General features: G+C 43.7%; 1 protein-coding gene and 1 long non-coding RNA gene across 2 annotated transcripts; one reads left to right on the top strand and one right to left on the bottom strand.

Annotated features, from left to right (window-relative positions):
• Positions 1–1,889: 1,889 nt before the first annotated feature.
• LOC125517193 (B-box zinc finger protein 21-like) lies at positions 1,890–5,364 on the bottom strand. The gene is made up of 2 exons (XM_048682372.2): positions 5,022–5,364; positions 1,890–2,546 (listed from the first exon to the last, which is right to left on the bottom strand). The coding sequence occupies exons 1-2, from the start codon at positions 5,346–5,348 to the stop codon at positions 2,130–2,132; spliced, it is 744 nt and encodes a 247-aa protein (XP_048538329.1). The 5' UTR covers positions 5,349–5,364; the 3' UTR covers positions 1,890–2,129.
• On the top strand, positions 3,059–6,792 carry LOC147964447 (uncharacterized). Its single transcript, XR_015607572.1, has 2 exons — positions 3,059–3,426; positions 6,501–6,792. It is a non-coding gene; the product is annotated as an uncharacterized LOC147964447 (long non-coding RNA).
• Positions 6,793–13,801: the final 7,009 nt, after the last annotated feature.

The raw sequence follows: 13,801 nt of genomic DNA on the forward strand, positions 1-13,801 counted from the left end.
TTTATGGTATGTATCGAAACCATACCGAAATAATTTGGTATATACCGAAACCAAACCGTATTTTATTTTCATACCGTATTTACCAAAGTACTAATACCGTACAAACCGAAAAACCATATAACCGAACCATGTAAACCGAATAAACCGAACGCACAGGGTGACTAGTTGATCTTAAGTTTAGACTCCTAATGACGGAGCGAAATACTATCACATCCCTTGGTAGGGTTCATGACGAGATCAGAAGTACCAAAACGGAGTCTGCACGCAGAGTTTACCCAGGTTCGGACCTCCGAAGAGAATTACCCTACATCTTGCTTCTTCTTGTTATTCATGGTGAGGGGATACCTCGTGCAAAGGATTACAATGGTGTACAGGATTGCTACCGAGAGTTTGTATCTGAGATTGGATGATAATGAGGTCCTATACCTCCCTTTATATAGACAGGAGATGTCTAGGGTTTACACAGAGGGTAGGTCAGATATGTTATGCCGTCGTTTCCTTGACTTGAAGAGCACGAAGGTCGCCCATGCTTCTTTAGGGCTTCCTCCCCTTCTTGGGCCCGGTGGGCCCTGTGTACTGGGTGAGGACAGGTACCAAGGGTACAAGACCCCGTCACCTAATTAGATGGGTTCTAGTCTCTATCTAATAGAATTAGACTCCTAATTATATGGGACGCCGCTAGGCTCTCTCTCCAGTTTCCTCGGAGCTTTTCCTTCTTTCACGTTGAAGTGTTGTCGGATTACTACTTCGAAATGTGTGGATACCTCGGAGGGGCCGTCTACTTCGACTCTCGATTGGCGGATCGTCTCGAAGAAATTCTTGCGGCTGGGAGGTATAACCTAGTTGCTTTGCTACTATGCTCGCCGGTGAGATTGCCGTTACCTGCCATCCTCATAGTGTTGGGTGTGATTGTGTAGCATATATCTTTTATTGTGCAACACTTTCCCCTACAGGTGAAGGGGCAAATGCATGTGAAATATTGTATTCTAGTAGAGAAGATATGTATGATGATATAGTGAGCCCTGGCCATGGGAATGGAAGACGCTTCACAAATGCTCATCAATTACAAGGTGATATATAGTATTAGGACCATGGAATCGCCATATTGTTCTTTCTTGGACCAGAATGTAACCCAATTGACTGTGGTGGCCTAATATCATTGGCCTTCATGAGACGGGCACTTGGCGCTGAAGGATAATTTAGTCTGTTTTTCTTTTGACATTCCACAATTTAGTCTATTTATAAAGCAAGTATACCTGAAACTGAAATGTTGGTAGTGTATATTGAGAGTTACTCTAGCCAGTATTTATGCTGCTTGTATACTCAAATGAAAATGCTCAGCTAAAAAAAGCTTCTTTGTAAAGACATATTGTTATACTCCCTCATATCCAAATTAATTGTCGCTACTTTAGTAGTTGTACTAAGGCCCTGTTTGTTTGGGTTTTTGCTTCTGCTTTTGCAACTTTTTCACTTTCGTCAAAAAGCCATAAAAGCTCCTAAATAGATGTTTTTGCAGCTTTTATGGCTTTTGAAGTTCATCAAAAGTCATAAAAGCTCCAAAAGCACCTATTTAGAAGCTTTTATGGATTTTTGGCCAAAATGAAAAAGCTGCAAAAGCAAAAGCAAAAGCAAAAGGCCAAACAAACAGGGTCTAAAGCAGCCACAATTAATTTGGATTGATGGGAATAGTAAAAATACTTTAAAGAGTCGACGTGTTGGATGTGTGATGAGAAAAACAGATCGAGATATAGTTTTATTAAATGAGAGCAACCCTTTATTAATTACATACACATCTTGTAATCTTTAGGAGTATACTTTATTTCTGAAGATTCAATGATTGCAAATCCTCCAATTCACTTTTCTTCCTCTTCATGTTCTTTTTGTGCATGTGCTGAAAGTATATTTTCCCTTGATATATGTATGCCACTTTCACGCCAAGTGTGGGAAAATACAGGCTAGAGTTAACTGTAATTATTTGCTTTCTTTTTGAAGTAAAAATAAAGACATATTATAATTTCTTTTTCTATCAACTCATGCCAAATACATACTCCTTCCGATCCATTGTACTAAATCAGTTGCAAGTAATATGAAATGGAGGAAGTAATAAATCCATTTAAGTGGAGCTTTCATCATCCAGTGAGGCTGGAGGAACCAGGTTCAGAGAAGCCAGGGTAGCACTGGTGTTGATCCATGCCAACACCATCATCAGCAAAAATATCGCTCCAAGGCCATTGCTGCTGCTGGCCAATGTCGTCTTCTCCTCCTCCGATCAGCCCCACCCCCTCCTCCGACCGCTGGTCGTTGGCAATGGCGAAGTTCTCGGAGGTGGGCATGTTATTGCTTCCGTTGGCGCTGCTGTTGCTGGGGCTGCCGACCGTGGCGCCACTGACATCGCCGATATGGTCCTGATCAGCACCGACGCGGACGCCGGTGATGAGGAATCGGCGGTGGGTGGAAGCATGGGGAGTTGCGGTGTGGATGGCGACGTCGCAGCTTCGGCACAGGAGGGCTCTGTCCTCTACACAGAAGAAGTAGCCTGTTTTCTCCTGGAATGTAATATATAAGTACATAGTTCATGTTTTTGAATGAAAAAACTCATATCAATTAGAATGTTAGGAGATTCTTTTGAAAATCCTTTTAACAATAAATACTTACATATGTACGTCTTTCTTATATTTTAATAAGAATTTTAGAAATTACAACCCCCAGATAAATAAAGTAGGTTGCACACCATGTCACGTTTAGAAAGAAAGAATTATACAAATAAGGGTATTTTCCTTTTTCACCCCCATAATCCTGATATTTTGATAGTTTTGCCCTATTTAAAATATCTTGCTATGTATACTCTCATAATTTCAGGGTTTTCCAAACATTTTATTCAAAAGTCACAATTGAGACAAGGGACGGATCTAAGGGGAGACGAGGGGGGGGGCGAGCCCCCCCCCCCCCCCCCAATCGATCGTCTTGTCCCTCGATAGTGATCTGTCAATCGCTAATTTTTTGGCTTGCCCGCTTGTCCCGTGCTGGCTTCGCCCCCCCCCCCCCCCCTATCCTTCCTCACGCCTTTCTCATTAACGTAAAAGCTTCAGCCCATGTACGGCCCATTACATGCTAAAATCCAAAAATCCACCATCATAAAAGAAAATTGCCTAACAGGCCATCGTGGAAGGAAAAGAGGCCTGTTAATTGCAGCACACAGCCACGACCTGATTACGCACTCCCGTATCGCTAATTTCTCCAAGCCGCCGTTGATATCGAAACTGGCGCCTGAGGGCTGCTGCGATCAGATCTCTCCGTCGGGTCGCCATGGAGAGAAGCGGAGAAGGGAAGGGATCGCCGGAATACGCAGGTGTCTATCCACGCACATGTTGCTGGTTCCCAGCAGAGCGGACGCACGGATGGACAACAACCACTCAAGGGGAAAAGGTAATTGATTCTCACATCAGATTAGTTCTTTGCTTTAAAAATTATAGAAGTATAATCAGACAGATTTAGAATCAATTATAACATTCCTACTTGTGCTTGTGTAAACATGAAGAAGAAGAGAGTAGAATTGATTCATCAATTTTTGATTCCGTTTTTGGGACTGGGTCGAGTTAGTGAGGTCCATCTCGTCAATTCCAATAAATAATGAGATTAGGTAATATATTATTTACTACAAATTATTATTTCATAAGATTATCCGGTATTTCTAGTGTTGTGAATTTGTTTTGTCATTTGTCAATTTTCAATCAAGTTTGATCATGTGAATGCAATGAATAGACACAAAAAGGGTGTGTTACACCATGGCATCTTCATTAGACCAGACCCTAATTTTTTTTACAACATTACCATTGCATATGAGACTTAGTGTGAAATCTCGCCCCTTCTATGTTGAAATCCTGGCTCACAATCGGTTTACCAAATGACAACACTGCTCACAACAACTTTTTCATAGCTCACATCCCACAATCAGCTTTTTGAAAGCCACATCCCAACCAAACAGACAGCCAACCGAAAAGGCGGAAGGGAGAAGCGTCACAGAGGCATCACAACCAGTAGAGCGTCAAGGACCGGAACTCCGTCGAGGGTGCTACACTGGGCAAGGTCGCGTGTGTTTGGCACCTACATGCCACCCAGCGAGGACCAGGGTGAGACAATTACGCTAGGCTTCGGTAGCCCGAGTCAAATGAGGAACAAGAGCGACCTCCACATCCGTATGCGAGAACAGGATGGGGTCGGTGACGCATAATGCACCGTGGGGGAGCCACAAGTCAATGTAGAAGACCTTGTGATGCCTGTTGTTGACGAGAGCGACAAAGATGGACCGGTAAGCAGCAACAGGGAGCACATTAATCCAAGTATTAGAATAATTGAGGGAAACATTCACGCCCTCTGTTTTAGAATAATGGAGGGAGTATCTCCTACCAAGAACAACCAATGCGGAGCTGGCACGTCAAATATTGCACCACAAGAGTAGAGCTAAATGTTTACTCCCTCGGTTCCATAATATAAGAGCATTTTCTGATACTAGTGTAGTGTCAAAAACGCTCTTATATTATGAGACACAGGGAGCATTTTTTTGGCTGTATTAACATAGAACGGATTTTGGCATTGAATGCCTAAGAATCACTGTTTAATTTTTTTTCATCAAATTACTTTCGGAACATGTTTTTATTTTTATCGCAATCTGGGAGCTCAAATAGAAATGAATGGTCAAATATGCGGATCTTGAAGATCAAGTCAGTGTCTAAAATGGCAACTTTAGAGAACCTGAGGCAGAACATTGATATTGCACTCACCCGTTTAACAAATACGGAGTATCACGAAATTAAGTTTGCAATTGCATAATGCTGAACTTGTTTCATACTAGTAGTTCGCTACAAGAAAACAGCTAAGTAGTCAAGGAAAGTCGAAAGAACAGGTAAACAAACTGTCAAACAAGCAAGAAAAACATAATTATCCACCACAACACCAAACGGAGCATACGTCAAGCACAACTCTTCTTCTTTTTCTTTGCAAGAAAACTCAAGCTTAAGTACCTGGCAGATGTCGCAGGCGGGGTGGCTCCCGCCGTCGTCGCCGGCGCCGGGCGACGACGAGCCGGCGGGCGTTGAGGAGAGGAGCGCGACGCGGTGGTGCCTGCCGGCGAGCTTGTTGGCGGAGTGCACGGCGGCGTCGCAGCGGCGGCACAGCGCGGCCTCGTCGGCGCAGCACAGCACCGCGGCCTCCGCCTGCCCGCACGCGTCGCACCCTATCTTCATGAGCATGCGCCGTGTCGTCGTGTGCATGAGGGAGAAGAGAAATCTCGAGGATGGATACTGGGAGGGTGCGAGCCGGGAGGGAGAGGGAAATGGTATTAGTAGCATCGTGGACACTTGCCAGTTTTGGTAGATGGAGGTCGCTGTCCGGGAAAATATCCGCTGCCCTGCACAGGCTGCACTACATGCCACGTCGGTAATTCTAGTACGGAGTACCTGCTTCCCTTTTTTGACAAGTTTTAATTTTCTTGCTGGCCACGGTTGGAGCGTCGTGCGGTTGATAGACCGACGCATGAGGCTCCGGTTAGCCGTGGAAGAGGTTTATGTTGTGCCAAGGAGCCACGTAGGTCTACCGGAAAGTCCATTTCAGTCACAGCTAGGGAGAAAAATCCCGAGATCTTTAGTCGAGTCCACCGTGCATTTTTTCTTAATTTCAACATTTTTGCATTTTATAAAGATAGTACCCCGTCTGTATAACATAATAAATGACGTGGTTTTATATCGTCTGACCGAAGGGCGGCTTTTCTTCCTCTCAAGGGCAAGATCACCAGTAGAAAAACGAGTATTAGCAGCAGGTCTCGGAAGCAGTTGTGACCAAGCAGAACAATGCTACATGTAGTACCTACACCGAAGGAGCTTATTATTATTATTATTATTATTATTATTATACAAAGCACCGGAGGCGGTTAGGAACACAAAACCTCCTGCGGCAAAGATTGAAAGTGGTTGGTGATTAGCAACCACCTCCATTTTCGCAGCACCGCAAGCGGTTTCTTCTTAGAATCCGCCTAGGGCTAGTGATTAGCTCGGGGCACCCACATTTCCTTCTTTTCTTCCACGGGTTATGATACATGATACGTCTCAAATGTATCTATTTCTATGAACACTTTCGATTGACTTTTAACTAAAATATTGTTGTGGTGAATAAAATCTAACCGGCACTGACGCTGCTGTCAGCAAAATTTTACATGGTGTTATCTTTCTGTGCAGAAAAGTGTTGGAAAAAATAAAACAACAATAGAAGGCAAAGTATTTCAACATATAAGGGACATGGGGCCTAGACTTTGACCAAACAGAGGCCTATAGTGCCTAGGCACCCATGGCCCTGAGGCAACTCCACCGGATGCGTACTGCCTAGGGTGTGGGTGCCTCGGGCTAGCCTACAGTGCCGTTGGCTTTATATTCATGAGAAATATCTTTGTGATTTATCCTTGTTTTTTGTACGATACTGAGATGCCATCATCATAATTCTTCATCCAGGAGGAGGCGGGGGCTGCTTGAAGCTGTACTTTTTTCCCCGGAGAGGGGGGATGTTCACCATGAACTTTGTCAACCCCTTCTTCAACACTATCAACATGCTCTCCCAATCATGTGTGAGTAATCCGATGTAGCCACATGGGATGGATGAGAACTGAATGAGATTGATTATGTATTAGACCTCAGATTGATGTGGGAATGATCCATAGTGTAATGGTTGTTCAAGAATTGGTATTGCTATGACTTTGCTTTGCCCAATACTTATTACTAAGGCCCGAGTAACACTTGTCATCAAGCCACAACCCCTCTCATTTTTCGTCCATCTCCCTTTCCCTTCCCTGATCCATGGCCAAACCCTAGCTAGTCAAAATCCTTGTTCACCTGGACAAGCATGGAAGTGTAGTGGCGGTTCTACTGCCACCGCAGCGGCGTGGTGGCAAATCCACCCATCCACGTTGGCACAATGGTATGTCGCCGCCACCGGCCTCCACCGAGGCCTCCCCAGGCAGACTCCGTCACATGGGAGCACCCCTTTTGATGTTGTCTCATATCTCTGGCACGGTGAGCTCTGGAGTGTGGCCGACCTTCGCGTTGATGGCCTTTGAACTTGCCTACTAAACACTGATGAAACTTGTATCTTTGCCTTTGTACATTTCGTCGAAATACATATGTGTAATGAAACCCGACTAGGTCTAAATAAACGTGTACACATGTGTAACAAAACCCAACTAGGTCTAAATAAATATGTACAGATGTGTAATTATACCCAATTAGGTCCAATGAAATATGTCTCTTGCAAGTGCTTTATTATTTGATGACACCGTACAAAATTGTAACTTAGTTGTTTTGGACCACCACATTTTCTCTTCTCGAAAGGCTTGATTTATTTAGGTGGCTATACTTAGTTGTATGTCCAAACATGAACAAGTTTTTTCCTTGTTGTTAATAGGGATATCGATGGGGACATGTACTATCATCGATGTTGCGACATTTTAGTTGCATAGCATAAGTATTTAGTATATAAGAGGAAGAGTCGGGAGGAAGCACTAGCTACTCCGGACGATGAATCTTCTCTTCTTGTGTAATAAGTTTGCCTTCAGGACATATTGTTGCCTTATGGATTTATTCAATCAACTTCTTGTCCAGAGGCGGTTATGATCCTGGGAGCATGTATAATTGTTCTGGTTAAATTTCACTTAGGTCAGTACATATGTTATTACTATATAAATTATAGTTTCCTTGTGAATTGGTTTTTGATCAAATTGGATTTTAGGCACACTACACGAGATGGAAAAGTCTTACTAGCTCGTCTACTGTACATCTCCATTAATGTGCATATTTTATGCACATCACAAAAGACATATGGAAATGTAGAGAGGACGTCATGAAGAGGCGGGAAGGGTAATTAGATGGGACGCTGCTGTAGTAGTATAAGCACATCACAATAGACTTATGTTTCTAGATTTTACAAATATGTCCATATGTTGGATGTGAAGTGTTTAATTCTCCATCGTAGCTTTGAAACCCCAGTTATATGCATGTGTTTTATGAAAAGCAAAGTGTTGGTGCAATGAATGATGTATGCATGTGTATCGTGCTTGTATGTTTTTGTCAATTTTATTTGCAGGGCTAGTAACAAAATAGAAATCATTCTCAGCCCTGAAAAGGGTAATGGAGACGGTAATGAAGACAATTCTGCGGAGGAAACCGCCTTGGGGCTCAAAGCATTGGAACTGCGTTATCTCAAAGAACCACGTGCACTTACAAAAATTGGAGACGTTTGCTAAAATGCCACTGTTGTTCCAACTATTAGCGACACAAGCTTTGAGACGGAATAAGAAACCACCGCTTGCCCATGTACGAAACCACCTCCAAAGCCCGATCATGTACTCAAATTAGAAACGGTACAACATCACCATGAAATCTACGACGAGGTGTCATGGATGCTCCGTCATCCAAGTGGTATCGTCCCCGGCGACGACGGAGTTTTGTCTGTGATGAGGATGTTTAAGGGCCAATTTTGTTTCCATATGTGTTGGGGGTCTCGTTGTAAAAGTCAAGGATAAGTTTGCAATTTACATTTACTAATTGGTCCATCTATAACTTGTTATGTACAACTATTTTAATATTAATGCAACTTCAGGGTCCTTATGGACCCCCTTTGGTTCAAAAAAAATGTATGATACTAACTTATTTTCCTATGCCGATATCTAACCACGAGGCATTACCTAATTGTACGCACATGTAGATGTTCTTCGATTTTTTCCCCCACTGCAAGATTTGAATGCCTAGAACACAACGAGTGGTTCAGGGCGAGTGGTGCTGCGAGTAGTGCAATCTTTTTTTCTTTTTTGGTGCAATCTAACGACACATGACAACATGAACCATCGGTGAGAAGAAAAACGATATGCATACACAGCAAGATGACATCTCTACCATAAAAGGAGAGTTTGTAGTCACATCCGTTTCGTTCATGTCGTATGTAGCCATTCATCTCCAAAAATCGTTCTAGTTATCTCTTGCCCAATCTCGCAATTAATTAGTCTGGTTAATTATGCAAGTTAATTAGGCATGCTTTAGTTTATGGAAAATAGTATGGACCTTTAGAGATGAGGGTCACATTAGTTATGAAGAGTTTCATTCTTTAAACTGGAAGATCACATGAATTGTGTAAAATATTGTCGTGCATCGGACGTGAAAATCACATTAATTAAGAAAAGTATTATCTAGGATACCCTTATCCCCGTTGCAACACAGAGCAATTAGCTAGTCTAACTAGAGGGTGAGTATAACTTCTTTTGCTTGGTTTTGAATACGGATGAGGACAACGCCTGTCACTGGAATGAAGACAAGGGGAGTCATGGCTACCAAATCCAGCTCGTCAAAATATCCATGTTTCTACTCAAGGCAATTAGCTAGTCTAACTAGAGGGTGAGTACAACTTTTTCTTTTACTTTTTGATGAATACGGATTGTAGAAGTGTATGCTCTAACTAATGCAACTAAAATATCGATTTGATGGAAGAGATTAGGCAGCACATTATATGTCAATACTCTTCCTCACATGTGCCTTCCTCAGGCCTAAATGTGAATTGAAAATGGGCTGTAATTTTTAATTGCCTCTTGGCTTTGATACCATATAAAAATGCATGCTTTAGCTAATGTGATCAAAAAATCAATCTAATAAAAAAGACTAGGTAACACATTAAATACAACGCATGTCTAGCACTGGAAATAAGACAAGGGAGTCATGGCTACCAAATCCAGCTCGTCAAAATATCCATCCATGAGATCTCGATGGGCCAAAAGATCTGTGGCAGATACAGTGGCCTTGTCCGGACTCGAGATGGGTCCGTGGCTCCATGTCAACGTCGCCACGAGATTGAGATGCACTTGCAGGGGCGGGAAGGACCACGGTCCATCAGTATGCAGAAGCCTTGTGTGGACACTAGGTTGCCACGGTGAAATGAGAATGGATATTCCGACCCGTACCCGTAGACCGTAGCTTACCTACCTAGCCGTATCTGGTGTGTTCGTTCTTTCTCTGCTCGACCGACTTCTCTTGTCCACACAATGTGATATCCAAAATGTATGCAAGTGAACAGAGGAAGGTGACGTGTGCATGCCTGCATGGATTAGGGGCAGCCTCAGGATTTGAGGATATCTCCGACTACGTTTCTCAAACACATGCAAAGAAAAAAATTTGTTTCTCAAACGGACATCCTCATATGTGAATGAAGTAATGTTCATGGACTCCTTAAAAAAAGGTAATATTCATGGACATTAAGGCGGAGAGACGCCATACAATGGTATCTCTCAAAAATTTCTAGTTCAAATATTTCAAACACAAAGTTTTGATCAAATTTACCGAATTTGATATATTACATGCAAACTATACTAAATTTAAGCTAATTTGATGTATATTATAACCAAACATAACTTAAACTAAACCTAAACTAGACTAATATCGGATTGTGACCTCGTCGGCATGACCTTTGAGGCCACTAGGACCGTCAACATTGTCGTCATTGTCGCCACAGTTGCAGAAGCGTCCCAAGCACCAGTGGTGGAGCTTGAAAAAAAAAGTTGGGCGGGCCAGACTAACACAGAGGATAGTTTTTCTTTCTGAAATTTTTAATCATATAAACAATACACACAATTTTAGTCCTCCGAGTACTCTAGCCATGAGGGGGAAAGACCAAACCAACTGTAATGGAATCGGTGCCAATGCCCTCGTGCACCTGAAAGTTTATAATTCTATATACGGGATTGCATAAGACCTAACATCAATTATGCCCTACTCACATTATCTCTTTGTTCCGGTGGATATTGCCAAATTGAGAGCAGAATCTAGGGTCTTTCTACAAGAGCTCAATACCTTGGAAAATTCATTTGTTAAAATTCCTTCATTTGGTTATGTTGTTGTTCCAATTCTAAGCAAGGGGAATACATGATCTTCCTCAACTTTAGTTATATCATCACTTTTCGTTTTAAAATACAAATCAATCATCCTCTTAGTCTGATTTTTCTTGCCCATAACTACCTACTGTATGTTGCAATGTAGAACATCAGGACTGTATAAGACGTAAGGAACTGAAAAAAGTCAGGCTATTAATTATCAAATGGAGAATTGGGGGAAGATATTAGTTTACGTGATGTTGTGCATGTGCGTTTGTACATGTAGCTGTTGCTTCGCTTCGCCAAGTTATTGGACTGCTGCTGGACTAGGCTAGGAAGATGCATAGGTATGAAAAGTTGTCAAATTCCTGGGCGGGTTATGGCCCCATTTGGCCCCTACAAAGCTCCGCCCATGCCAGGCACTGCTGCATCCAACCATCGCTAGTTGTGGCGTCGCGCTTGCACCATAGTCATTACGCCTCCTTAACACAGAGGTCACACACTAACTCGGCGACCGCGATCTGGAGGAGGTCCTGGATGCTCCAGCACTAACGACAGGGTGTGGATCTCCTTGGTGGTCTTGAACAGGTACAAGGTTCACACCTCCGCAAGCTTCGGGGCATCGAGGACCCAACCCGACGGCACTTGTATCTTGGCCAAGGACGCCGAGCGCCACACCTGACACCGCTCAGTCTGTTAGCGATAATCTTGAGTTTGTAGTCCATGTGTTAGTGGAGTACTAGCACGTGTGCATGTAGAAGTCGTGCAAGTTGAGTTCGGCTACGATTTGCATCTGGCCGTAGTCTGAGTTAGAGTTGTACTAGGATTTGAGTCCATAGCGTGGGGCGGATAGGCTATCCTGCCGTGTCCGTGTGTGTGTCAAGTCCGTCTAGGATTAGAAGTCCTATACGAGTAGGTTTAGTTTGTCTGGTCGGCTGCCTTGGTTGTGTATATTTAAGCACAGCCAAGCCGTGAGGTTTATTGTATCATCATGGAGAGAAAAACCAAAAAGGAGAAAATAAAAAGAGGAACTTTTAGGGTACGAGACGTACCCTTGGCGATCGGTTTTGCGTGTGCGTGTTCATCGTGATTTGATATGATCGATCCTGTGGTCGAATTCCAACACAGTCATGGTGGGTACGCTTCTCACATGAGGAGGTAGTCAGCTCCTGCTTGGCGGCGGCCATGCGCCACTAGGTGTCGATGCGGTGAGGCAGCGAGGACGGCTGACACCTGATGCGACATTTGATTTGGATGGCATGGTTTCTCGGCGAGGATGGCGCCTGTTTCGGAAGCACATCGAGGAGGGATTCCCAGAGCCCGTCAGAAGCTGCTCTTGTTCCTCAATGGTTTTTGGTGCCCCGGGTGGTGGGGTGTCCGACTACAATGACTCCACCACCTTGTGCTAATCGATGTCGTCGGAGGAGGAGGCAAGCTCCTCCTTCACGGCAGAGGGCGCAATACAGGAGGATGGGCCCGACGACGTGCGGCAGCAAGGTGCATTGCTCGGGGCGGCACGCGGGGACAACTTAGCTTCATGTTGCTGCGAATTGAAGCACGAGCTCCCGCTATCGGATTTGTCATCGTGGCAGAGCGACGACACCTCGGAGTGGCACCCTTCGAGGTACCACATCACCCGGGGCCTAAGAAGCTCCTCTCGACGTCATCTTTCGCGATGGGACGGCGGAAGAAAGCGTTGTGGTGGGCAATGGCCACGATTTTTGGAGGGGGGGTTGTGGAGTGAGTGATAGTGAGGGGTTGATACGTCTATTTTGCATCACTATTTCTTATTATAACTTCCTTTTAATTATTGATATTTTGCACATTGTAGTTCAATGCTAATGTATTTTTCTCTAAAATTATGTGATTTAATGGAGGAGAGGAATTACCGAAAATCTGTAATACAAGAGCAAAATAAGGGGGTGCTGATCTATGGGGGACGGGGGCGCGTGCAACTGGCTCGAACCGAGGAGAAGAGAGACCGCCACCACCTCACCGCGCTACCTAACGGCGCCCCCAACCAGCTGCACCTCCCCCAAAGACACCACGGGCCCGCACACCCTACCGCCATGTGAAAGTGCTCCTAATCTCTTTGGTGGTTTTGGAAATTCATTCCAACATACATGGCTTTGAACTAATATTTTATTTGCGTATATTTCAGGAATTGTTCATTTTAAGTACAACATGGGAAGTGAGGGTGAACCCCTCTAGAGCTAAAGACAAGTGTTGGATCAAGCCTCAAGACTCTTCATTTTGTATTTAAGTGATCAAAGATCACATTAAGTCCATAGATATGTCAATACTATCAAAAGAGGATGAGGTTGAGAAGATGAGTTCATTGTTCAAAGTGCTTAGAGATCAAACTCCAAAGACATTAGCTACTTCACAAGTTCCCACTATATCAAACCCTAAATGCAACTCCGACACACCGAATTGATTTCTATCAGAGTCACTGAATCACACAGATATAGCCATTTTCTAAACCCTAGTTGCATCGGTCGCACCGAGAAACCCATCCGGACCCACCGAAGCACATGTGCAAACATTCTATAACCTTCTACGTTCTTAGTTTCCGAATGGTTTCACTCCGTGACACCGAAGCGTGTAAAATGCTTAGGTCAACACTTCTTAGAGCCACTGATCAATTTTCCATGGTGTGACCAAGAAATCCAACTGTTGCCTCTGGGCCATTCCACTCTCGGATTCACTGATGTGTGCAAAAGTGTGTGTAACAGTCAGATTGTTTGTCCAGCCTATATACCCCCACCCACTCCATCAGTGTCTCTCGAAGCAAACACAAGTCGTATACATTTTTCTGGGAGAGAGCTCCCACTCCTTGTGTTGATTTCAAGGGATTCTATTCCAACTATTGACCCTTTGATCGCTAGTAACCTCATTGCTTTCTAT

Source organism: Triticum urartu, chromosome 6A, assembly GCF_056163025.1.
Source record: "Triticum urartu cultivar PI428250 chromosome 6A, HENAU_Tu73, whole genome shotgun sequence".
In the NCBI taxonomy this organism is placed as follows: Eukaryota; Viridiplantae; Streptophyta; class Magnoliopsida; order Poales; family Poaceae; genus Triticum; species Triticum urartu.

Excerpts from the sequence above, each read along its gene's own strand:
- LOC125517193 (XM_048682372.2), bottom strand. The coding sequence starts at position 5,348 with ATGCTACTAATACCATTTCCCTCTCCCTCCCGGCTCGCACCCTCCCAG. Across the intron at positions 2,547-5,021 it reads CCGCCTGCGACATCTGCCAG|GAGAAAACAGGCTACTTCTT; the intron begins GTACTTAAGCTT and ends ATTACATTCCAG.